The 27027-nt window shown below is 37.4% G+C and overlaps 1 protein-coding gene across 1 annotated transcript in view; it reads left to right on the forward strand.

The window, feature by feature from the left end:
• The window catches only part of YAF2 (YY1 associated factor 2), a 34243-nt gene extending 8057 nt beyond the window's left edge, over nt 1-26186 (forward strand). The window contains exons 3-4 of the mRNA XM_051795592.1: nt 15264-15413; nt 16972-26186. Coding sequence (XP_051651552.1) covers nt 15264-15413; nt 16972-17209 — 388 coding nt within the window. The 3' untranslated portion in view covers nt 17210-26186. The remainder of the gene's footprint in view (nt 1-15263; nt 15414-16971) is intronic.
• Nucleotides 26187-27027: the final 841 nt, after the last annotated feature.

Below are 27027 nucleotides of genomic sequence, written 5' to 3' on the forward strand. Positions count from 1 at the left end.
GATCCCCTGGTTTTCCTGTAACCTGGTGTGTGATGGCCCTCGAGATGATCTGCTCCGTGGCCTTCCCTGGCACTGAAGTCAGGCTGACAGGCCTGTAGTTCCCTAGTGTTATATCGGCCAGAAATGTAGTTACTTGGCCTTCTCTGTGTATATACACCTTATGTAATTAAAAGAAACAAACATGGAGCAGAAAGAAATCGATCGCTTTCTATAAACATTCTTTTTTTCCCTCCTATGATAACTAATGATATCAGAGCTGCTGAACAGGAAGAACTACTTAGCCCTCTGATTGCAAGATCTCAGATCTGATCATGGATTTAGGGGATACTCTCTCTAGAAGGCCAACTTTATTAATAGTACTGCAGGATCACAGAAAGGTTCTGTCAGCAAAATAGATTAGCATTTGTTTTCCACAGTTAGAAAGCAGTGAAAGCTCTGAATTCGTTTGTGTTCATTATAGGTTTGGGTGTAAAGGCTGATATGTCTCATTTGTCTTATTGTCCTAGGAGCTCAGGATGGAAAAGGTCTTCCAGTGATTTAGACCCTCTTCTACTTTGAAAGAGGATCAGTAAACCTGGGCAACTTCTAGCATTATCTTTATGCTAAAAAGTCTCCAGTGAAGGGGACTATAACCTCTTTAGACAGGTTATTTATACTGCCTTTTACCCTTGCTGTTTTTCCAGATATCTAACCTTTGTGTTCAGTGAGATAGGTTGATTTATACTCCCTCTTCCCCCTTTAGTGCATTACACACTACATTTGTAGTTCTTTGGTTATTGGCATTTGGTTTTCATATTCACCCACTTTCCCTCTGTAAGTCTTCATGTAAAGAAGAAAATTTCAACAGTCTTTTCTTAAAGGTAATGATTTTCTTAAATCATAATTCTTTATATCATTATTCTTTATTCCTGAGTGTTCAGTTGACACATTTGTTCCTTACAGTAGTAACCCAGAATGAGGACATACCTTCAGCTGAGTAATTCCTAGTGTATGGTTTAGAAGGACTGTGGCTTTCTAGAATTCTGCTAAATTGCAATGTCTGATGTTCACACTTCCCTGAATGAGAATTTTCCTTTGTGCAGTAGTACCATGATGTTGACTTATCCCTGCCTTGTAATCTGCTTGATCCAGTACAGTCTGGTGTCCTTTTGTATCCCATTGTTACTTAAGTAGGGCTTTTTTTTCATGCTGTCATAAGGCCCGCAGTGCTTTGTGCTGTCTTTCTTGGAATTCATAATTTTGAGTTGTCTTCACTCAGGATGGTCTTATCAAATAGTTGTCACCACCTTTCAGCTTGATGCTTGTTCTATTCCTTATTCCTTTGTCCAAAGCATGATTAAGAATATTAAATAGTATACCCGTAGAACCTCACTATAAAAATTATGCTGTACATGCTGCTGTCTCTGCAGCTGGTTGCTGAGAACTATTAAACAAGCAAACCCAAATTTTGAACTTCATTCTGAAACTTTGTCCTCATCATAGTTTAGCTTGAGTGGGAGGATGTATTTTTGACTGTGCTGCAAGTAAGACTTGGAACATGTATTCCTTTTCTCCTAGTCAGTAGGACTATCAGTCCATAAAAGAGAGGAACTAGCTGTGACAAGCCAACTGGCTTTATCCTTTAATGCTCCCAATTCTTAAATAATTTCATTCTGGTATCCTTCTGAAATTTGAGTTAGGCTGAGTTATCTACTCCTATCTGCATTTTTATTTCCCTATCTTGGGAGTTCTCTTTTTTTTTTCTTTTCCTTTCTGCAGTACTTGATGACTTTTTCCATCTTCATGTAGTTCTCTAAACACTTGATTCTGAGGGTGAATTTCATTAGAGGCTGTAGACTGCCATGATTAACATTCAGTAGCCCAGTCTGTTTCGTATTCTCACTTGTACTCATACTGCCTTGTTTAATTTGGTTACATGGAATTAAACTTTTGTGTGGGTAGTGAAGCATGGAAGCCTTTATGCCTTCTGGTACTTGCTTCCTTTCCGTATTTGATAGTGGATATACTTCTCTCTGTTTTCATGGTTAAGTACTTTCCTTTGGGGCATAAGTAGTGTGTGTTTTGATGTGTTTAGTTTTGGGGGTTTCTTGGAGGGCTTTTGTGTTTGTTTGTTTGGTTAGATTTGGTTTGGGATTTTTTAATGTTTTTTTGGTTGTTGTTTTTGTTTGAGTGTTTTTGTGGAAATGTCCTCTTTGTTTCTAGTGCCACCAATGGTATTCTTGCTCCATGTATCTTTTCTAGGGAAAATTATCTGTCCTAGACTAAAAGCTACTGAGATTTGAATAAACACCTACAATAAGATGGACGACATTAAAAGAGAAGTCTAGCTGGTGGGAAGAAAGCTCCTGTATCACCTGTAGAGTGATGAGAAGTTGCATTTTCTGCCCCATGACTTTTTATAGCAATTTTTCCTTGATAGTTGTGACAGCCCACTATGCCTGTTCCTATTTAAAACTTGATAAAGTGTCTGTACTTTTCATCTTGGAAGTCGGGTTAGGACAGTATGCTTTGCAGAAAATTTTCTTAAAGTATCAAGTCGTGTCTTGGCTTATACAGTGAGCTACAAAATACTTCTAAAGTAGGTTAGAACAAAATATTATGTGTTCAATTTTTACACTTTCATACAGTAGCTTATCCTGGTTTAAGTAGGACAGAGAGATCTTGAGAATTGTCTGTACCCTCTGAAGTGCATTCCACTGGTATGTGGTACACTGATGTGGAGCAGGCTTGAACTTGGAGAATTCAGCTGCAGTTCAGCTGTTGGTAGGCTTTTGGCTGGCAAATTTTTCATCAGAAGTCTGGGAGAAGACTACAAGACCCTGATGTCTGCTACAAGTTTTTTCTTGTTTTCTTAGAAGTTGAGGGGTGGGGAGGAAATGAACAATTGAAAGTTTTCCCATTCTAATTTACTGGAGATTTGGTACTTAGCTTTAAACTTTTCCATGATGCTTGAATATACTTTCTCTGAACTGTACAGTTCAAATGACAGTGCCTAGCAGAAAAAAAATGTGTGAATGAGTGGGGACTTGAAAATTCACAATGAAAATAAAGTTCCTAACTCTAAAAGCTGAAAAAAGTTGGTTGGCACATGGAGTGAAAGGAAGGAAGGTTGTTTCTTACAGATATCACTGAAATCTGTGATTATGATCATGCACTAGAAGTTCTATAATTGAATAAGAAGGGTGAAAGAGAAGGTCAGGACTGATTCTGTGGCATCTTTTGAGATTAATATGCGTTTTACTGAAGAATGTTATGGAGACTTGACTTTTTAGTCGAAAGTCTTTTCCCCTACTTAAGGTGGACATCTTTGTGGGGCTGGCTCTGAATGCAAGAAGTCTGTAGATTGTGAAGCCTTCTGGGAAGATGATGCCTGCAGTGCAGAACAAATAAGATAGGTGAGAAGCAAGTTCTTTCCTATTTGGTCGCAAAGCCAACTGTGCCAAGTATTGACCCTGTTCAGTGCAACAATGGCTGCGCTGCTGCGTCAGTGTGAACCTCGTGTTCTGCGTGTGTTTTTTTGCATAGGTGCAAGAGGCATCACAGTTTCTGCGGGAAGGGGACAGAGGAGCAGCCTGAAGGATCCAATCCTTTGTGGGATTGGCAGTCAGAAGAGGTCACTTCCCCATAAATCCTAAGGATCTAGGGGTCTAAAACAATGTAACCACTGCTTTCTCTGTAGAGTCCCAAATACTGCCTCCTCAGGGGAAGTTGTTAAGGAAACTGAGCTTTGTAACCGCTGCTCATATGGGGCACATTGTCTTCTAGGAAACATAAATTGGTTTTATGTTTCTCTAACAGACTACTTTCAATATATCTGCCATGCTGAGCATTGATGAGCCATAGTCTGTGGCACATGGGAAAGAATTCTAACAACGTTCAGAGGGTTGGAGACTTAACTGGTTGTTGGAGAAGTAAAATTTCATTGCCACTTTGAAAAGTATCCATGAAGATGAACTTTGCCTTTCTAAAGGTCTTGGTACATGTATTTCTTCTTAGAGCAGGCTGTTGTGCATTGTACCAGTTGTCTTCAGGAGACTTGCTGGCCTCGTCTGTTAAATGTCATCTGGAAAATAGGGCATTCCCTTTAAGGGAATGATTAAATAGGAACACTGCCTCAAGGGGTAGTTTTCTGCACATTTTTACTGTGACTGATAAAACCATATGGGTCTTGTGAGTCTATTTTAATTGAATCAGCTTTTATTGAAAGACAGAATTGCTAGAAATGCACTGAATGGATGAATTCCAAGTAAATGATTCACACTGTAAAACAGTTAGGAATATGAAAGCACAAATCAGAGCTGGCTGAAAGTTAGAATTCAAATATGCATAGGATGTTTAGAAATTGCATTGTTACTCTGCAATATGCAGATGGAACTATATTATGTTTTCCCATACAGAACTACTAGCTCCATTGTTTGCACTGTCATAATTACATAGTTGTATAATTTGTGGAGGCAGTGTAATGTACTGTTAACACTCTAGGATATGACAGAAGTAATGGTAACGAGAAAAAATAATTTTGGATAGCAGCGTAAATTTGTTGAAGATGCATTTAATCATGAACTGCTTCAATGTAGAAATAAAGACTAGTTTCTCACAAGATGGCTTTGTGTGGTGATTAGTGTGAGCATATTCATGTGACATGGCAAGCTAAATGTAGTTTAATCTGATAGTTTTTATTCTATGAATAGCTTAATACAGTAGTGATGACTGGGGGAGGGTGAGCTGATCTGTGTCAGAACCCAAAGACTGCTTCTCCTGGTAGTGATTTAATTTAATTGCTAGCAACTTGTATTACAAGAAGTGCTAATAGGAAATATCTTTTACTTCTCATAATGGGACTTCGACTGCTAAAGATCAGGAGAGGCATCGTTACATGAGCTGCTCGCTTCTGTGCAGAACACAGTTTGGAAGATCTAATTGACCCCAGCATTTGCAATACTACTTAGTATACACTGTGTTCCTGATGGTTTCCCGTTTGCTTTAAATAATATTGATGTGCTTTTGCAGAAAGGAATCTTTTTTTTTCTTACTAGGAGGTAAATTGTGGCCTACTTGCACTTGATCACAAAACCCAGCAATAGTAATGGAACAAATGTTTGTGTTGGGTTTATAGCAAAGTTTAAAAAAAGCACCTTCTTTGTTCTGCAATATTGTTTGACAGAGCCTAGAAGCTCTTGTTGCACAAGATGCTGCAGAAAGACATTGTGGAGTAGGTATGATAGTCAGTAAAAAGATAAATGTAATTTTAGAAAGCAAATTTTCTTATGTATCAAATCTAGAAAAATATGTTGTTAATTGAAAAATTGCCTTATAGAAGAAAATAAAGTCTGAAAACATTGTAGCTATTACTCTGCAAATATGTGGAAGGATATATTAAAAACTGTGCATTTTGTGTGTAGAAATGCTCAATAATTCTGTCAAATTATTTGGGAATGAGTGTTTTACATTTGACAAAAATAGTCCTCTGTTATTGAAGTTTGAAAAATATTTCATGCTTTTAAATTTTTACTGTCAAACTAGCATTGAAAACTTCATTGTCTTGAAGCACAAAGATCAGCAAAAAAGATATTGATGGGGTAAAGATAGGGAATTTTTTTCTTGGTTTCTGTGCAGCCAGATTGCACATAACCTTAACAGTACAGATTTGTGCATAATCTGGAATGAATGGCCTAAAATGTAACAGTTAAAGTTTTACCTTCTCACTTGAAGTCTTGTAAGACTCTGTCACTCCTTGTGTGTCAAATTGGCTTTTGACTGTCAGCATTATTATGAGGATAGTCACTGCAATGACATAATGCATGTATGTGTGTCTTGATTCTAGTCATTTCATTCTGTATTATGAGGAATTCAGGTATCAATTTCTTGACTCTTAGGAAATTCTTTTGCATTTGTAAGCCATGATAATAAGGTTATGATGTGAAATTAAATTTGGTCCCATTTCTTTTATTTAAAGCTGTGAATACCATTGCAATATCTATATAAATATAGGTCTCAACCTTCCAACATTTTTCATGAATTCCTAGTCTTGAAGAAAAGAGCAGTCTCTTTGAAGTTAAGCTCTTTGGGAACAGAAGTTAACTCAAAGCAAGGAAGACTCTGGTAGCTGTGTCTGTTTAATAGGTGAATGTTTAGGTGAAGTTACTTATGTTTGTTATCATTGAAACCAATTATAATGAGAGGGGAAAGATACTCTGGAGGGGCATAGATGCAAAAATTATTAGGGTCATTGTTACCTTTTCTGCAGAAAGACCTCTGAAAAAGAGAGAAAACATGCCTCAGGAAGAGGGAAAGTTAATTACTTGATATTTATATAGTAACTCTTTATCAGTTTATGAGGGTGGAGGAAGGGAGATAACTATATAAAAAAGACCTGGCTAGTGAGTGGGAGGAAAGTTTATTTACTTCTTACTAACTTCTACTTCATGGTACTTGTTACTTGTTACAGAAAATGAATTTGAACTATCTTGTTTTTTTTTCCTGGAGCCATTTAGATCTTCTGGTGTCTATCAATCCATCATGGAAAAGTCACATTCCAAAGCTGCTGGTTGTAACCTGTCCTGGGATCTGCTGAGTGAAAAGCTATCTAAGCTCTATTACAAAGTTACAGTTAGAATTTTGCATAATTAATGTCTTTTTATAAATGCGCAGGAAGCGTATCAGTCTATAATATTACTATAATACTTAACTATAGCTGTGCCCTGTAAAAGTTACTGAAATAGATGCCATAAGAATTGCTGAAAACATTCATACCTAGATGATGGTGTTCTCTGAGGTGTTACAGGAGTAGTCATTTCTTAGAAAATCTTCTACCTAAACCCACTTTTTCACATCCTTCACTTTGTTTAAAAAGCTGTTTACTATAATATCACACTTCTTTTTATTTGACTCCCTATCCTAATCTGTTTGCTTTGGAGATTAGGAACTACCTTTTATTTTTAAATTAATTTCTCTAGTTACTATGTTAAGATATATTTGAGAATGTGGACTGTAGTAGTTGGAGGAATGAGGACATGGTGAAGGAGATTTGAGTAGAGACTAGCTAGAATATGATAATAAAGTAAAAGGTATGCAAAGATAAGCTTTTCTTGAGATTTCACTAATGACTGTGAACTAGAAAAATGAAGATTAGAGTGTTGCTGTGGATATCAGATTTCTATTAGCTTCTTGAGACATTAATATTTAGAATAGATGTGAGTAGAAAATGATCTTCAAATAAATTATAAGATATTTAAAGCCTGTACATTTGTGCTGCAAAATGATCCAGTCTAGTAATGAGAGAACAGAGTAGGATTTGAATGATTCAGCTTTGTTCTCAACAAGATTTTAATGCACTTAACTGTATTCTGTTTAGACCTTTAAAAGACACGTATGAAACAAACATCAGCAAGACAGGATTTTTATTAGGATTTGGAATGTTAACAAGGCATTTCTGAAATCGTCACTAGATGAGGGAATAACAAAGGAGGTGGAGGCTGGTGGAGGAGGAATACTAGTATATGATTGAAATTAGAATTCCATTTAAAAAAAATATTGAGTACCTTAACTGAGTCATCTCAGTCAGAAACACACAGAAGCCACACAGTAGCAGATGGAAGGGAGATAGGCAAGTCTGCAGGGCATGAGAGAGAGAGGGATTCTCTCTCTTCTATTTACAGAATAGAAGATATTACAGGGATCTCTTCTATTTACAGAAGGTTGCTTTTTAAGCAGTTGTCCCTCATAAGTAGTAAACGAAGAGAGATGTGGGATTCAGGAAAACTTGAGTGGTTATTTAAAGGAGCTGACTGACTTTATCTGAAGCCTAGTGAATAGTTGTAGGTAGTTTTTCCTACAGGCCGACTGACCTTGTTATGCTTTGCACAAAGATACTTATTCGGGAATGCCTGAATTTGATTTTAGAGTTTCTACTATGTTATTCAGAACTGTGGCAAGTGTTCTGGGTTTAATCCATAATGTATCAGCATACCCTGTGTTTATAATTCAGCTTTTGGAATAAACTGCAAGACTTTGCCAAGGAGATACTGTAAAAAAACCTCTATGTGGAATCTGTAAAGGCAATCACATTTCTTTTTTGTACTGATTCTATTCTTTAGCAGTAAGCTTCACAAGTTTGACCAAACATCACATACATAAATAGATTATTTACTGCTTATAAGACCTTTTGGCAATAGCAATTTTGATAATTCTTGTAAAACCCTGGACAGTAAAATCCAGGGGGCTAATTGACTAAACTACTGTTTCCAAACAATAAGTTCTGGCATGCAATGCTGGTAGGATAGAACATATTGCAGAAGTGTGAAAGAAGTTGATGTTCAAAAACATGATGAACTCTTTACCTAAGTCCTGTGCAGTGAGGGCCTTAAAGCAACACGAATTAGAGTAGAAGATTTGGGAACTTGAATTAACTTGGAAGCTTTTATTCTGTTCACCTGAATTGCCTGGAAGGAAATTCTTTGTATTTAAAGAATATTGTGGATTTTTCATTTTTGAGGAGCTGGTGGAAGAGCTCGCCAAGCCACTCTCCATCATCTACCAACAGTCCTGGCTCACTGGGGAGGTCTCAGATGATTGGAAGTTGGCAAATGTCACGCCAATCCACAAAAAGGGCTGCAAGGAGGACCTGGGAAACTACAGGCCCGTCAACCTGACCTCAGTGCCTGGCAAAGTTATGGAGCAGATGATCCTAAGTGCAATCACGCAGCACCTACAGGATGGACAAGGGATCAGACCCAGCCAGCACAGGTTTAGGAGGGGCAGGTCCTGTCTGACCAACCTGATCTCCTTTTATGATCAGGTGACCCGCCTGGTAGATAAGGGGAAGGCTGTGGTCTATCTGGACTTCAGCAAAGCCTTTGACACCGTCTCCCACAGCATATTCCTGGAAAAGCTGGCAGCCCATGGCTTGAACAGGGGCACTCTATGCTGGGTCAGGAACTGGCTGGAGGGCCGGGCCCAGAGAGTGGTGGTGAGTGGTGCTGCATCCAGTTGGCAGCCGGTCACTGGTGGTGTCCCCAGGGATCAGTGTTGGGCCCAGTTCTGTTTAATATCTTTATTGATGATCTGGATGAGGGGATTGGGTGTACCATTAGCAAATTTGCAGATGACACTAAGCTAGGGGGGAAGTGTCGATCAGCTGGAAGACAGGAGGGCTCTGCAGAGGGACCTGGATAGGTTGGAGAGTTGGGCTGATTCCAATGGGATGAGGTTCAACAAGGCCAAGTGCCGAGTCCTGCACTTTGGCCACAACAACTCCATGCAGCGCTACAGGCTGGGCACAGAGTGGCTGGAGAGCAGCCAGGCAGAAAGGGACCTGGGAGGTTGGATTGACAGGAAGCTGAACATGAGCCAGCAGTGTGCCCAGGTGACCAAGAAGACCAGTGGCATCCTGGCCTGGATCAGGAAGAGTGTGGCCAACAGGACCAGGAAGTGATTCTTCCCCTGTACTCAGTGCTGGTGAGGCCACACCTGGAGTACTGTGTCCAGTTCTGGGCCCCTCAGTTCAGGAAGGATATTGAGGTGCTGGAGCAGGTCCAGAGAAGAGCAGTGAGGCTGGTGAAGGGACTCGAGCACAAGTCCTATGAGGAGAGGCTGAGGGAGCTGGGGTTGTTCAGCCTGGAGAAGAGGAGGCTCAAGGGAGACCTCATCACTCTCTACAACTACTTGAAAGGAGGTTGTAGCCAGGTGAGGGTTGGTCTCTTCTCCCAGGCAACTATCAGCAGGACAAGAGGGCATGGTCTTAAGCTGTGCCAGGGGAGGTTTAGGTTAGATATTAGGAAGAAATTCTTTACAGAGAGGGTAATCAGGCATTGGAATGGGCTGCCCAGGGAAATGGTGGCTTCTCTGTCCCTGGAGGTTTTTAAGATGAGACTGGATGTGGCACTTAGTGCCATGGTCTAGTAACCACAGTGGTAGTGGATCAAGGGTTGGACTTGATGATCTCAGAGGTCCCTTCCAACCCAGCTGATTCTGTGATTCTGTTGTACATAGGTATTTTTTTATTTCCATTCTCAAAATGGACCTGCATTCTTGTAATGAAACCAAGTTATTCACTTTATCAAATTAGTCAAATTTCTATTAACATAGCTTATTGGTGAGTACCAAATGAGGGAAATTAAGGAGGTGTGTACTTCCGTGAGATGTTCAGAATGACTTATGAGAAGGTGTTGTGTTGACCTCTGCAACATGGAATGACTCAGGGCAAAAATTCCAGGTATCATTTGTTCTAGTGCATGAGTACTTTTCATCTTCAGGCATGTAAGTTGCTGTATTACAAAGATTTTTTTTTTTAAGAATGCCAGCAATGAAAAGTAGTCCATGCTTTGCAGTATTAAATATTTGTTTCATTTGAGAGCATCAGCACTGAATGAGTTTCTGCACGCAAAACCTAAAGTAAAGACAGGTTACTGCAGTCTCTGTAAGTATACCTTGTAAACCAGCAGCTAGATCAAATCCTGCAACAAGACTTGAGCTAAAATAGTGACATCCTTATCATTTAACATTTATGGGAATTGTAGAGAAGATAAAAAACTTTATCCTTGTATGTTTGTGTTAGTGTCTGTTGGCTTTTTAAAAAACAAAAATATTAGTCTCCTTAAAAAAATTAGGAAAACTATGAAGTATGTGCATATTTGTGTGCAGCACCTTGAAAACAACATTGGAATTAGAGAATTAATAAAACTGGATGAGGTTGGAATAGAAGTGTAGGTAGAAGTATGGCTGATGTTAACTTAGAAGAAAGATAACACTGTCTGAAAAGGAAAACTAGGTGGTAGAGGAGAGGTGTAATATTTGGAGCTGGAATGTTCTACAGTGCTTAAACCGTAAAGTTCACCTCTGTTGGAAGGAACTGATAGCTCTTATCTTCTGTAATAGTGTATGCCTTTCTTTATTAGGGTTCCCCTTCAAATTAGTGAAGTGGCGTTACTAGGTAAGAATACAAAGCTTTTAGGGGCTGGCTAAATTATATGTATTGTTTTTATGAACACTTCTGCTTGTAGTTCTGAACTGTTCAGTTGAGGTGGTCCAATAGTGGCCCAGTGGTAGAGGCAACAGTGCTTGTAATCTTAATGCAGAAGATTATAGAACTTCTTTCTAAACACCAGAAAACTCAGGTACTCTTAAATGTGCTTAAAAAGCAAATTACCATAAGTATATTGATGAAATAAAAGGTAGTATTAACACTGTCTCTATATACTTAATCTGTAGCAGCCTATTGCAAGGAGTCTTTAACTGGTTTTGAAAACCAATAATTTAAAATGTATTTTGACAAATCATCAAAATCAATTTCCTATTACAGGATAGTTTCTCTTACTTTTATCTTCTCTGAGAAAGCCTTTTCTCTATGAATTCCTTCATGCTTGAATGACATGATTCAGCTACTGCTAAGTCAGGAACAATTCTATCAGGTTAAAGCTTCATGAGTGATAAAGATATTTCCTAACTCCTGCATGGCTTGCAAAGTGCTTGGCTCCAATTTAGTAGCCCCATTTGAGTACCTAAAGAAAAAAAAATGGAATGCTTGAAAGACATTCCTAATGTTGAGAGATATGAATTACTTTTTTTCTCATTTTTTAATATAAAACACTGAATGCATTATTTAATAAATCTGGAAGTGCCAAATCACATAATAAAATTTAGAACATCAATATAACTAATAGACAGCTATAGAAATAATTGACAACCAAAAGTTGGCTGTTTCAATGGAAGGAATAAAATAACTGAGTAGAATCCCTTGTTACAGCAAAACCACATAGAACCTCTTGATTAATTTTTAATGCATCTTCCAAAACATGATTTCTCTGTGCCTTTTTTGTCTTAACTGACTTCTGTACCTTGTTGCAAAGATTTTTTTTTTCAATGTCACTAATTTTATGGTATTAAGAAAAGAAATTCTAAACATAGGACTTAGAACTAAGCTTAGTTTCCCAGGTGTACTCTAATATAAATTATGTAGTTTGCCCTCAAGAACTGAAATTGTTACAAATTGACAACTTCTAAATTTTCTGGCTAGGACTTTTTTTTCCCCTCTATTTAACAAGTTTTCGTAATCATGGTGTTGTCCACAGTTCTGGGAAACAATTCATTCTATGTCCAGAAGTTCACTACTGTCTTAATTCATAAGTAACATGTCAGATTATTCTCTCAGGTCACTGTGTAGTAATAATGGGATTGTCACTTGACTGTCATGAGAAACTGTATCCCTATCTCCTGGAACAATCTTCAATTCAAGACAGATCATCAGTTTTGTTTTTATGTGACAAATATTTTCCACCTGAAGTGATCAGCTCATGCATCAGTAACACCTTGGTGGTTCTTGCTCTGTTATGAACTGCTATGACAAAAGGTCAAAACAATTCTGAGACAGGTTTTCTTAAAAATGTCCTGTGTACTCTGTTAACCTACACATTTGTAGTCCATCAAGTTGTTTCAGTGGTTATGAACTCAGTACAATGTGTGCTTTGCAAGGTCCTAGTGCTCTCCTGAAGAGACTGTAGTCATCTAGTTGCCAATTGATATACCTAGTTGCCAGTTGTGATTGTTCTTGTTCTTTGTCTCTCAATGAGTCAGTGTTGGCTTAGTTCAAGAGTATAAAAATGGTACTCTAGTTTTTACTTCAAAGTTCTATTGTGTTGACAATTTTAATAGCCTTTAATTTATTTTAATTCATTAAGAACTTGCTGTGAAGACTCACAAAATCTCAGCTAATTTATATTAACTGCCTTTCCCACACTCCACGGATTCTTCTAATTTGACTTTCACTCTGTAATATGACCTGTTGCAATCATTACTGAAAATATAACTTGTTAATGGGACCTGTGTTGATTTCCTCCTTTTGTTATTTTTCTTGTCTCTTCATCTAAGCAAGAAGTACCAGTAGCGTGATGCTGTGGGTTGGGATAAATAAGTGTGTATAAGCTGATAGCTTCTTTTGCTTTCATAACTGTTTTGTATTCTCAGAGTGTCACAGTGCATATAATCTGCAAAATTGCAAAACCCAACATCACAACCCAACTAACAAAATTCAAGAGTTTGGCAGGGTAAACATTCTTTTGGAGAAGAAATTTACATCTTCAGAGTATTAGTAGAACCTTTTTTTTTATATGTCATGACTTGAAATTTCTTAATTCCAATATTAGAGAATAGATAAATACATTTGCATTGGAAAGAGGAAAACGTTTCCTTTCAAACTGGAATAATTATATTACAATACAAAACAGAATAAAAATTAAGCCATTTCAAAATAATATTTTGGAAAATGTAAAAATAATAAACTGCTGAAATTCTTTTGCCTGCTTTACTCTTCCCACAGTCAATTTGGATGAAAACTTGGAAATGAAACCTGCACTGTGTATACTGGTGGAATGTGGCTGTAGTTTCCGTTGCCAGCTCTCAAACTATATGTCTTTGTCATGGTTTGAGACAGCCCCAAAATCCAATTCCCTAGCTCCATTCCCCCTCCCACATCTCAACCTAATGTGAGGTGGGTTTTTCCAGACAAAACACACCAGACTCAAGTGGGGGAAAGGGAATATATTACAATGACTGTACAAATAAATACCATATCACATTATACACATGATCACAAACTATCTCTACCATTACATATAGTATTTACAGTGGACCAGATCTCTTCTCCCCTCCAAATAAAAGTCCAGGAGGGAAAGAAGGACAGATCCCTTTCAGTCCTTAAGCAGCAGCATCTCCTGAGGCAGCAGTCTGTCTGTCTTCTCCACATGCAGCAGCTGATAGCTGGATTTCTGCCAGCATCCACGAGGGAGGTATTCAAGCCTCTCTTGGCCCCATCGCCTCCAACCGAGGGGTCTTCCGTGGGCTTCGTAACCCCAGACAAGGTCGTATCACCACGTCATATCACGAAGACACAGGGGGGTCTTCGTGATGGTCTGGTATCTCCAGGAGACTCAGCTCCTTGCAGGGCCTCTGTGCCCTGCCTCTCAGGCTGCCACCGTGGCAGCAGTGCAAGGGGGGGGAGAGCCAAGGTCAACTCCCCCCGCATTCCATCTGGCCGTCCCGGTCCAGCTACGGGACACTCTGAGCTTCTTAGCTCCTCTCTCACTTCGGTGCTGCATGTCTAAAACTCTTCTCCTTAATAGGAGTCCATCGCCCTCTTCTCCAAGAGGGTCTCAAAGGAGTTTTGGGGGCTGGTACAGTCTTACCCCAGAACTCTGTCTCTCAGCTGCTGGCTCTCTTTCTCCCGGCTCTCCTTCCAGGAGTCCTTTCTCTGGTGCTGCATGTTGTTTTTGCTACTCCTTCAGTTCAGGTGTTATCTATCCTGGCTCTCTGCCACCGTTTCTCTGGTGCTTGCCGGCTGCTGCTCTGCGCCCATGGAGAAAACATCTCCCAGCATAACTACAGGCACCTAGCCCAGCTTTATGCTGTTCCAGGTCCCCGCAGCCCCCAGCCAGGGGCTGGGAGGGCCCAGAGGGCCCAAGGGGCTCAGAACCCCTTCCTCGTGGCTCTACAACATGGCCACCACTCCCAACAACCAAACTACAACTCTTCTCTTCCGGTGAGCTTGTGATATGTTTACATTTCTGCAGGAGCGCCCATTGGGCAGAACTTCAAAACTTCCAGGGGTTTCCACCCCTTGGGGTCTACCACTTTCCTTAGCCTCTGGGGAAAACAAGATCCAAACCACTACAGTCTTCTGACAGTTATATCCTACTAATATTAGTGCAGTATATTTTTTTCCAGTGAACGTGATAAAAATGATACACAACAGGATTTATTATTGCCTTCAATGAATTTGTTTGAGCTGAAAACACTTAAGTTTTATTGTATAAGGCCAACAGTGGTTTTAGCTCTTAAAGGTCAGCTTTTTCCTTTTTGGGATACAGATTGTCTATGTATTGGAGTACACTCAAAACAGATCCCTTCAGCATTTTAGGGGGCTGGGAGTGGGTGGTAAAGTGTTGGAGTTATAAGTTAAGTGTTATATTTTGGAGTTCACTCTATGAGGTCTCTGTCTGGATATGACAACTGGGAGAAGAGGGCAAATCACAAAATATTGTCTCTAAATCCTGTAGAATAAAAAAAAAAATCTGCTGATAATGCAAGTAAGTGAAACAAAAGGCTGTAATACGTTTAAATTTAATATGCTATCTTAATGCAGTATTAGCAGCAAGATATGTTTTAACAATATTTCTTTTTATAGTAATTGTTAATGTTAGTTACTGAACAGTAGACAATTTGAGACTTGTGAAGTCTAAGCATTTTGTGTGTCTATATATGTGTGCACACAGGAAACCTCGACCTGTCTCTCAGCTGGTTGCACAGCAGGTTCCTCAGCAATTTGTGCCCCCTACACAATCAAAGAAAGAGAAAAAAGACAAAGTAGAAAAGGAAAAAAGTGAAAAGGAAACAAGCAAAAAGAACAGTCATAAGAAAACCAGGTAAAAAATCTAGAAACTTTTGCAGTATTGGTAAAATGTAATTTGCAAACAAAAATAAGAGATGTTCTTTGATTGTACTGCTTTTTAAGTGCTGTGGCAAACAGTAAGGTTAAATATTGGTCTGTGAAGTTTCGTTGGTTTAAGATGTCTATAAAATGCGAAGACCTGCAGTATGTAATTGTGGTCAGAAGATGGAGATCAGTTGAATAGTGAAAGAAAAACTTTTTAAGAGTTAGTAAGGTATTCTTTTAAGGGTTACAAAGTATTTCTCACACCATACAAAACTATTGATAGGCAAATTGATGATGTTAATCTCTGGAAAAGAGAGAGGATGGGAGTGACTAGTTTTCATATAGAATAGTTGTGGGGGAGAGAGAGAACCAGTACCAGACTGCAGATGAGTGGGAAAGTAACTTGGTTATTGATAGCCTTGCAGAACCCTTTAGCTTTGAAGGGCTGAACTAGGGTATAAATTATTGTGACAGAATAAGGCATGTATATTATCTAGTGTTAAAAATCTCTGTGCTGCATCTGGGATGCTGAAGGAAACCTTGGACTCTTAGAACTGAAGACATGAGTTATTACAGTCCAGATAAGCTGTTGTAAAAGCCTTGATCTTGCTGTAAGACCAGGTGGAAGGAAGGTTCAAACTGCTAAACAAAAGCAGCAGGTTTAACCCCTAATTCATCACAAACTGAGCATAAAGTTATTGTGGCAATAGTGCTGTGCCAAAAATCTGAGAAGCTGAGAAGTATATAAGACAGAAATATCCATTGGAATTAGTTATGCAGAGAAGTAACAGATGCTTTTCCTATGCCTGATCATTAGGGTCAGAACCAGGTAGAGACTGAGAGTCAAGAGAGAGCAGTCTTTTAGAAAGTCATGTTTAGGATTAAGGACACTGAGATGTTAGGAAACATCAAACAATTGAAAGATTAGATGAAGATACCCTATCAACACTGTGTGTAATACTCATCTCTGTGCATAATTTAAATCACAGTGTATGCCAGGAATACCAGAGTTATACTGTGAACACAAAGTCCAGTTCAAATAGTATAGTGGTGGTCCTAGTGAGGCTTTCAAATAAGGTAACACCTGCTGCAAGTTAACACTATCTGTGCTGTTGAAAAGACAGATACCAACATCTTTGTTATTGAACATAATTTTCTACATAGAATTGTTGCTTAAGGCTGCTGCAGAGATAGAGGTTTCACTGGATCAAATTTGTAACTTCCTATAGTCACAATAAAGACTTGATCTTTAAAAGTAAAAAACTTCACATGTGCAATACATCCATATTGCTGCACAGTGACATTATTCATAATGTCAACTTCTAAATGATTTTAGGTAGTAATGTGTTATATTCAACTATTTCAACGTAAAACATACTAGGAAACACTCCACTGTTAACACTTGTGGTACAGTGTTTTCCTATGTATTGGATGTTGCACAAAGCAGTCTTATATATGTTTGCTCTCCAGAGCTCCTAAAAAGTAGGAGGGAGACAAGATAATAAGGTGGTGTGTGTGCTTTTAATATGATTATTTGCTTTGTTTAGGCCAAGGTTGAAAAATGTGGATCGAAGTAGCGCTCAGCATTTGGAAGTTACCGTTGGAGATCTGACAGTCATAATTACAGACTTTAAGGAGAAAACTAAGTCACCACCGGCTTCCAGTGCTGCTTCTGCAGATCAACACAGTCAGAGTGGTTCTAGCTCTGACAACACAGAGAGGGGAATGTCCAGGTCTTCTTCACCCCGAGGAGAAGCGTCATCACTGAATGGGGAATCTCATTAAAGTTTATTTCCTCCAGTTTTAGTCTCTTCTCTTCAAAACATACAAATACATAACTTCTGTCACCTGTTACCACATTTTCATGACAGGTTATTCATACATAATTGGTATATTGACTGGAACATAATTTATGCAGCTAAAAAAAAAAAGAAAGAAGTGCAGTGGTAGAAACAATAACAACATGGAGCTGAGTGAGGGGAGGTTTAGGTTAGATGTCAGGAAAAGGTTTATCACCCAAAGTGTGCACTGAAACTGGCTCCCCAGGGAAATGGTCACTGCACCAAGCCTGTCTGAGTTCAAGAAGCATTTGGACAATGCTCTCAGGCACATGGTGTGATTCTTGGGGTATCCTGTGCAGGGCTGGAGTTGGACTCGATGATCCTTGTGGATCCCTTCCAACTCAGTAGAGTCTATCATTCTATAATAATTTAAATGCAATCTACAAGTGCTTACAAAGCATGTTCATACCAACTTTTTAATCTTCATGTGTAAGGGTGCCATGAAAATGTGGTTTGAATGTTCATTATGCAGTGTTATTGGTATGTCCATTTTCACTTTTAGTTTAGTGAATTCTAACACAACTCTTGGAGTCTCCTCTATTGGCATGTACTGAATTTAAATTTTTATAACATAGTTCAAGCTGCCTAAATATGTATTATTTGGGAATTGTGAAACATAGTTATATGTATGCAAGTCAAAGATCAACTTAATCAACTATTGCTGCAACAGAATTTTCATAATAATTATCTTCTTAAAAGCACCTGCTGGTACTTGGTGTGGTTAAATAGGAAAAATGTTATTAAAGAAAACATTTGTATGGATTTTTGCCAATGTTTGACACATTTTACTAGATTACTGTTACTGAATTATGTTGATGGTTTTACCAATATTTTTTGACACTTAAAACACTTATTGTAATGTTTACAAGCAAAATAGAAAACGTTCTAAGCATTGATTAGTCAGCCTTGCAATTCAGGTGAAGTACTGCACTGTCGCTGTACACTGGTATTCTGTGTTGTGTAACAAATACTGAACTACAGATGATGATGCATTTGGCAAAAACTAACATTTGGAAATATGGAAGTTTGGAAAAGCTTTAAAAATAACAGAACTGCAGTTCTCATTTCTGCTTAGTGCTGTTTCCTTTCCCCAAATTTTTCTAGTGTCACTTAGTTACTTATTTCATTACAGGAATATCAGATGTTGCACAAGAATAAGAAAATAACAATACTATTATTTTTTGTTCCTGAATCAATTTCTTTAATATTGATTTGGCCTATTAGAATGTATTATGTCATAAATCATATGGAAAAAAGCTCAGTATCCATCCTGCTTTATGGCATAAACTGTCAACATTTAAGCACTTAGCAATATGCTGATACAGAGCGGAATTATTTACAGTCCCTTCTGGTATTATGTAAAGTTACCAATAAAATATTTTTGTGAATACAGATTTTGCATTTTTGTTTACAACCAATAAGTGTTTTGATACATACATACAATTCATGTATAGATTTTAAATTATAGATTCTGGTTCAGTACAAAAGTCCATTTAGCTCCTTTTAGGGAGATAGTGCACTTACATTCCTATGAGCCTTTTCTTTTTCATTCAAAGTAAATATATTTTAAAGCCCATGTAAAAGTTGGATGGACCTTCTTGGTAGTGAATCCAGCCCCAAATTATTACCAACATATGATATGTCTTCTTAAAAGCTTAAAACAATGGATTTTTGTAGCCCCTGACAATTGTGATGTTTGATGGTTTCTTGTAGTAATGTATTTTTCTGTTTTTAATGCAGTACTTCTTCAGGCACAATGGTACTGTTCTATTTTGTAAGATGCTAGTTGTGAAATACAGTTAGTTGCATAAAATGAGAGTCTGATGTGATATCTGAGAACATACATACCTCATTCCTTGGTGTTGCTGTTTAAACTTTTTAGACATCAAATGTTAATTATAGGCTATTTCAGATGGATAACTACTGACCTGTTTATTATGTATTCTGCTTTATCTTACTAAATAGGATGTCTGCTCATTGCTGTTACCTGGCCAACTCTTAGTATCTGTAAAACAATGCTTTTTAAGGTTCTTAAATGTTTTTTGGGCTGGGCTGGTGTTCAGAATAACTTACACTAGTTTTTAAAGAGAAATACATGCTTCTCAACTTTATTTTTTTATTTTTATGTGGGACTATATTGATGTAATGGATTACAAAAGTGCTGAAACTCTTTAAAGTAAGCAGTGTTAGGATAGCAAATCTCATTGGAAGAAGTTTTATGAAATGTGTTTCTAATTTAAAATGTAATGAATGCTATCACATTTCAGAATTCCTTGTGAACAAATAATAATCTATTACCAGGAATTCACTAAATGGGAAGTGTATTTTCATTTAAGTTCATGTGAACACACCACCCAGCACTGCCCACAAGAGGACTCTATCTTGAGAAATAAGTAGCCATTTAGTTTGGAAGGAAGGAAGGATGGAGTGGATTGTACTATGTCTCTAGAGAATAATCTCTAAAATGTGGTACAAGTATGGTTGTAATCAAAAAGAATGCAGAAAGATCTCACTGTTCTTTATGGAACAAGACATTGAAAAACAATTTCTAACTACAGATACGACACAAGTCAGCTAGGATCTAAAAAGCCGTGGTGGTTTTAACTGAACTATTAGGTTGCTAGCATTTCATTGAAATTATGCTTGTTTTAGCATTAAGCAAAGTTAAGATAATTTTTGCCTGTTGGTGATAAAAGGAATATGACAATACTGACAGCAGAGTAGAAAAATTTGAAGTAAAATATGGCGTATGACTCTGTTCATAGTGTTATAATTTAAATGAACTTCACTTTCATAATTTTTAAATAATTTTGACGTGTAGTAATCCTAAGTCTTTTTTCTAACTGTAAATATATTTAAAAGCATCTTTACTCCATTTATAAAAAGTGAAAATTTAATGTTGTAATGTGTTTTGATTAGCTATTTTTCTCTGTGATTGCTCTCTGCATAAGAACTGTTATTTGTTAAATCTATATATGCACCAGTCTTCAACAGCCATAAATCCTGGATTGTTCATGAAATGGTGGCCCAACAAAGACAAGTGTGATAGTGTTCCATGTAAATGAGTTCCTTTATGTGTTGATTGATTGTCTGGCTTCAGAAAGGAAAAGGGGGGGGAAATGGGGGAAAATGGAGTATAAATAGTTCATTGATAAAGTGTACAGTAATTCAGTCTCTTATCTTCCTAACTTTGCCATTAATATAATTATATTAATTATAAGGAAAAGAACAAATATAGTTGAGACTGATTTTTTTTTTCATGAATTTAAGTCTACATATTTGAGATAAACAAAAGTTCTACTCAGTAGCAGGTTAAATTATACCATATAAATCTTGATTCCAACAGAGATGATAGTAATAAATAAATTACATTTAAAAATTTAAAATTCTTGATATTAATAGTCTTGATATTAATACAATGACTGATGTTTTAACCTATTATATGTTTTATCTAGATATTTGATGTTTTGGAGCATAGATTGTAAAATCTCAAAAAGGGTTTGATTTTATAATTTGTGCACTTTACTTTTTTTTAATATTATGAATAGCACATTTTCAAGTAGCCATGTGAGAGAGAGTACTTTCTAGAATTTGTTTCTACCAGTTCACTATAGTATTTAGGCAGGTCTTCTAAACTTCACATCTTGCATCTTAGATTCTTTACTTTTTCCTGTCTCAAAAGCCTGACAGTTTCCCACATTATGCTGATTGATTTTACTTTGTTATACAGGATGGGTTTGTTATGGAACTGTCTATTGTGTATTTGTTATGTACATCAGGGTTCTTTAACTGTATCTGTTTGTTTTCTTTCTGTCACATGCCTTTATTTGATTCTTCTCCCTACTAGGGAGTCTACAAACATCTGAAACTGTATGGAAATAGAAAGGCATCTAAATTTAATTTCTCCGAAGGCAACAGCAAGTGCTATACTTGTAGTAAATATGGCCTGTGTTTACTCAGGAATAAGATAGGTAAGATAAAAGTTAGTGCTGGTTTTGGCTAGTGGACCAGTCAGTCAAATATGGCATTTTGCAAATGCGTACTTCTATCTTAATGTTAAGATTTGGGTGTGCTGGAAATACAGTTTGAGATTTGAAAGGTTTTACTAACCTCGAATTGTGCCCCAACTTATGCCAAAGCAGTCTAAGTTTGAAAGGTTGTAACTTCACAAGCTAGCAAAAACTGTATGGTAAAATCAGTCAAACTGAGGAAGCTCAGATGGATTTCTTTTGGGCTGTCAAAGTTTTAACAAGATGAGAAACTGTTAAAAAAGACTTAAAAGATTTGTCTCAGACAACAATCTTAGACTGAGCTTAGTTTGACATCTAAAGAACCCATATTTTAACAGGAATTAACAGGATTTAACCACTAAATTAAACTTGAAAAAGTACTTCACAAGTTAATTAGAAGTCAGTGCTTTATAGAAATTATTGTAACTTCCTGTCTGGAATGGAGTAAATGATGCAACAGCAATGGATAGCTGCACACTTGCTAGAAAATGCTATTATCCAACAGCAAGTGGTGTTTACATGACTTTCCCAAGAATTTTTCTGTGGATGAGGCCTAAACTATATCATTGGATTCAAACAGTGAAAGAAAATGCAGCAAACAAATAAATTAGTTTCAGATCCTGTACACTTAATGATATAGGAGCTGTTTACACCCTTTATTTAACTGTGTTGGTGAAAATTTATTAAAACAAACCACCACTGTATATTATGCAATCACTCAGATGTATTTGGTCCTGATCTTGCCCCTTTTATTGTGGGAGACAGATAAAAGTTATCAGAATGAACTTGCTCTGTCTACTGACACAGGAGATTTTAAGAGCAGTTTAAAGGGCACAGGAAGTTTTAGGTGTACTTTTAAGGAGTTAAACATGGAAGATGAAGAGCAAAAGCATATTCCATAGCTCCTAGTTAATATTACTAAGAATGATCACAAGAGATTGCTGTCCCATTTTGGGTTTTGTAAAAGATGAAATGGTGATATTATCTAATCACTCCTTGTCTCATATGTCTAGAAGGAAAATTACCACCAGAAAAATGTTGTTCAGTAACAATAGTTAAAAAAATAGTTCCAAAATGTTAATTATTTTGTAGAAATTGTGGCATATCTTGGCAGAGGGAAGAATATTTGAGCAAGAAACCCTTCAGGACTACATTTTCAGGACCTAGGCCACCTGGAAAAGTGTAGTAGTTAATTACACTGTTCTCTGTTGTTTAACAAAGTCATGCAATAACTCCAGCTGGCAAATAAGTACCACACAGCCATTTGCTTACTCTCCTTTGGTGCAAGGGGGGAGAGAATTGGAAGAGTAAAAGTGCAAAGACTCACGAGTTGAGATAAAGACAGTTTAACAGGTAAAACAGAAGCTGCAAACACAAGCAGAACGAAAGTAATTCATTCACCACTTCCCATGGGCAGGCAGGTGTTCAACCATCCCCAGGAAAGCAGGGCTCTGTCACACATGATGGTGATGGGGGAAGACAAATGCCATCACTCTGAATGTCACCTGCTTCCTTCTTCTATCCCCAGCTTTATATGTTGAGCATGACACCATATGGTCTGGGATCCCTGTGGTCACTTGGTGTCAGCCATCCTGGCTGTGTCCCCTCCCAACTCCGTGTGCACCCCCAGTCTTCTCACTGGTGCATTGGTATGAGAAGCAGAAAAGCCTTGACTCTGTGTAAGCTCTGCTGAGCAATAGCCAAAGCATCACTGTGTTATCAACACTGTTTCCAGCACAAATCCAAAACACAGCCCCATACCAACTACTGTGATGAAAATTAACTGTATCCCAGCCAAAACCAGCATATCTGTGTATAAATATTGATCTTGGTCAAAGGAAAGTGAACATATGCCCCCTTTAACTTTTAAGATTTTAAGAAATGTGGCTGTAGACCAATGTAACACTAATTTACATCAGAGTTGCTGAGGAGACGGCTGAGAAGAGACTATTAATGTAGTTTTTGATAACCTGCTACCCTTGCACACCCAATTTTCCTCTTCTGTATGAAGAAGCAAAAGTATGCAGAAGAAGGAAATAAATGTAACCTGGGCTAATGAAATGTGGCTCTTTACCTCCTTCCCAGTCTCACTGGGTTCTACAAAATACAAATTGAATTTGGTTCAAGATATTCCCAGGTATTTGTCGCTAAAAAAAGATGCAGTTGTTCAATCACTTTGCATCTGTTAGTTAAGACAAGTGAGTGAATACCCGCTTTGGGAACACAGATCTTATTTGCTGTTTATATGCATCTAATCTATACTTGCCATCCATGAATAATCTATTTCAAACTGATCCTTCTTTGCACAGAATAAATAAAAATGCTTCAATGTCAAGCCCAGTTCCTGATGGCACAGATCTCAGAAAGAAAATCTGCTATCTGACTGATCATCTCTTACTGTAACAGCCTTCAGCTATGAATTAATCTAGGCAAGGGAAATCTCCTCAGGTTATGTGTATTTATTATCACCACTTCCAGCTCTGAAGGAAACACATTCTGATTCCTTCCTCTTTTTTTTTTTTTAATTTTAAGTACATCTATTATAGCATACGTGGATGCAGTGAGTTTGAAATAATTTACTATGCCTGCTTTTTTAAGTGGGGAATTTGATGGCTGTTCCCAGTTCTTCAATTACATTCTGGTTTCTGTAAGACTAACAATAGTATGTGAAGCTTAGAGGTCATTATCAGTTTTGTCACTATTGTCTTTGTTTCTATATAATTGACTTACTGAACAGATTCTTGCTGAGCAAACTTAGTTACCCTGATCCTGTCCCATTTGAGCACTCTGGCTGAGGTAGCTGGCGTTCTGGGATGCCAATTACCTGCATTTCTGCAATTGATCTGATTCTGTGCTGGGAGGCTTCCAGGCATGGAAAAATAAGCAAAATGCTTTCCAACTGATGCAGGCATAATGTTGCCAAGTAACTTGCAGTACCTGGAGGCTTTTTGAAAGGTCTAAGAAAACACTCCCAGTCCCTGCTAGAGAAGGTCTGAGGAGCGTGCACAGATACTGTGCGCTTTCTCAGCTTTCCTACAGAAATTCCAACCAACCAGCTTCTGTTTCTAAAATGTCAAAGACCTTCAAAAACCCTCAGTCCAACACAGAGGATAAGGAGGGGGGGAGGAAGAACAAAGAAAATGTATTTTCAGAATAATCCCTAGAAGAGCCATATATAATGGCGTCTTCGTCTATTAGTATTCGTTTTTCTGTGTACTGTATTAGAAGTAGGCAGCATTACACACTTTTAGAGGTGTGTCTTGCTTTATAATTCTTGATACCTGTTGGTTCAGTGACTTTTGGTCTAAAGATAGATGTAGGGGTTTGTGAATTGAATAGTAAATACTATGAACATTTCACTCTTGGATGCAGGTAATTTATTGAAAGAGCAGAAGTTTTGATTAAAGAACTAGTCAGGAACAAAATAAATTCCTCTTGTACAGTTAGCCAATATACAATTTTAAAGGTCTAATTCCTGGACTACTAGAAAGAAAAGAGTAGCTTTATGTTGCAAGGGTAATAGGAACCCAAACTACAATGGATGTGGCTTCTAAGGAGTATTGTGACCAGTAGTTCATATGGCTATTTTCAATGATTATTCCACACCTTACTCTGTTAATCTTACAGCTTGTTAGACCATCCTCACAACCAAGTCAAGACTACCAACAGTACTGTCAGATGCTCTTAAAATTTGCTAAGTGCCTTATACAGAGCATCGCTGAGGCAATGGTTCTATTGCAAGGAAGTTTGACAAAAGATTTACTCCTCTGTAAAGGTTATCAGTTGTAACCAAGGTGATGTTCCTGGTTATAATACACTAAAGTCTTACATTTTATTGCTAGTACAAGTATTTAATAAGAAACAGTCCAGAAATTTCAATTTGTAAAACATACATTTTCTGGAGGAGATTTTTTTTCCTCTAGTCAGCTATGATGGTCTACTGGAATATCACAGAAATGAATAAAACTTGTGAGTATTTTTGGATGCTTTCACGTTTCTCAGTTTCTCAATCAAAGACAATATTACCATTCTTGGGAAGGGGTACATAACTCGGTTTTGTTCATAGAATTTATGTTAATCCAGTGGTAGTTTTTTTAAGGATTTTGTTGTTAGAAAAAGGGCTTGTTATTTTGAAAATAAAAATCTTACCTGCCAGGTGTCTTCCCCAAAAGGAGTAAGTGCCTTTTCTGTTCTGACTCTTGGAAGTATTTACTTTGTCAGATTGAATCTGAATGTCCTGGATAAACCAACTATTAAGTACTGGGTGTTACCAATGGCTTGAAATCCTTTCACTGGAATGAGACAGAATGTAAGCCACTTGAATTACTTTGAGACCTGATGTTATCGGAATTTTTATAACTGCTACGAGTAGTATACTTCTAAGACAATGTAACTTTACAGGAACTTGACAGGAAATAAATATTTATTAAAAGAAGTACATAAATAAATATTTATTAACCAATTTAAGTGAGAGAAAATGTTACACCATGGGGGCAACAGTCTTGCTGTTAGCAGTCCTGACTACTTAGTGGAAAGTAAAACTAAGGCCCTGGACTCTAATTATAAAAAAATGTGTGGGTTTTGGTGAGAGATTGGGACTGACAATCTTATGTCCACCTTCTAATAAAGTAATTCTTCCTACCTAAGTTTTTACCAATTCTCAAGCAGAAAAGAAAGCATGAGCAGATATCAGTAAGAGGCCCTGTGGTTTAATTGGTGCTGCTTCCTATATCTAGAGGATTTTTTTTAATTTTTTTTTTAAACTTTGCTCAGGACTGGTACAGCTGAAAGTATATTTTCCCTTCATTCTTAAGCCTAGACTTTGAATGGAGTTTCTCTGAGACACTTTTGTAGTGAAATCGTATTCCCTACAAACATTGAAGACAAAAATAAACATCTCTGTGAACAAAAGATTGTGTGTGGTTGTAATTTTTTTAATATATACAAATGTATTATAAAAAATATAAAGATACTCCCAAGAAAAACATAGTATATTGGTCTACACTTAAAAGGTCTCAGTGTAGCAGTCTGAAAGTACAGTTTGCATCACGAGATGCTACAGATTTTCTGTCTGATAAACTATGTTCAATTCCAGTTAAGCATTCCTTTAAATAAAGATGACAATACATTACATTTAGTCAAGTGTGTAGTAACCCATTGGGAGACTGCCTTCAACTGACTTCTTCCTACCTCAGTTAAAAGACATTATTAATTTAAAATACTGAAAGTGTGGCAGGACAGCTGAGGGGAAACGTCTGGAAAAAAAGAAACAGTAGGAATCTCAGTGCAAAGATAAAGTTTTTCTGTATTAAATGTTAAACAATTAATGGTAATGGACTTGTTTAAAAATTAACATTCCTATAGTTATTTCACGTTGATGACATACAGTTGGTTTCAAATGAGCATCAAAAGGTGTTTGATGCCTAGAATAGTGACACATTGAAATGCTTCCCCCAGGAGTAAATACTTCTTGCCTGTGAACAATCTGATAAGACAGTATTTTTTGTGAAAACTACTGTAGGTGCACTATGTTAAAATCTTGACTGGCAGTGCTTAGGGTGTGCTATGATAAATAAAATGGCAAATAAAGTTATTAAATTGTTCAGAATCCATCTCTGATTATGTTATTTGTACTGTCTAGGAGGTGCAAAAAATACAAGTGGGCAATTTGGGGACAAACAGAAGACTTGGGGAATTTGATCTGAAGTTGCCAAGAGGCCTCTACTAATTTATGGCAGAGATAAGGCATTTT

Source organism: Manacus candei, unplaced genomic scaffold (assembly GCF_025592945.1).
Source record: "Manacus candei isolate 608988 ecotype Guabito, Panama unplaced genomic scaffold, ASM2559294v1 h1tg000043l, whole genome shotgun sequence".
Taxonomy (NCBI): Eukaryota; Metazoa; Chordata; class Aves; order Passeriformes; family Pipridae; genus Manacus; species Manacus candei.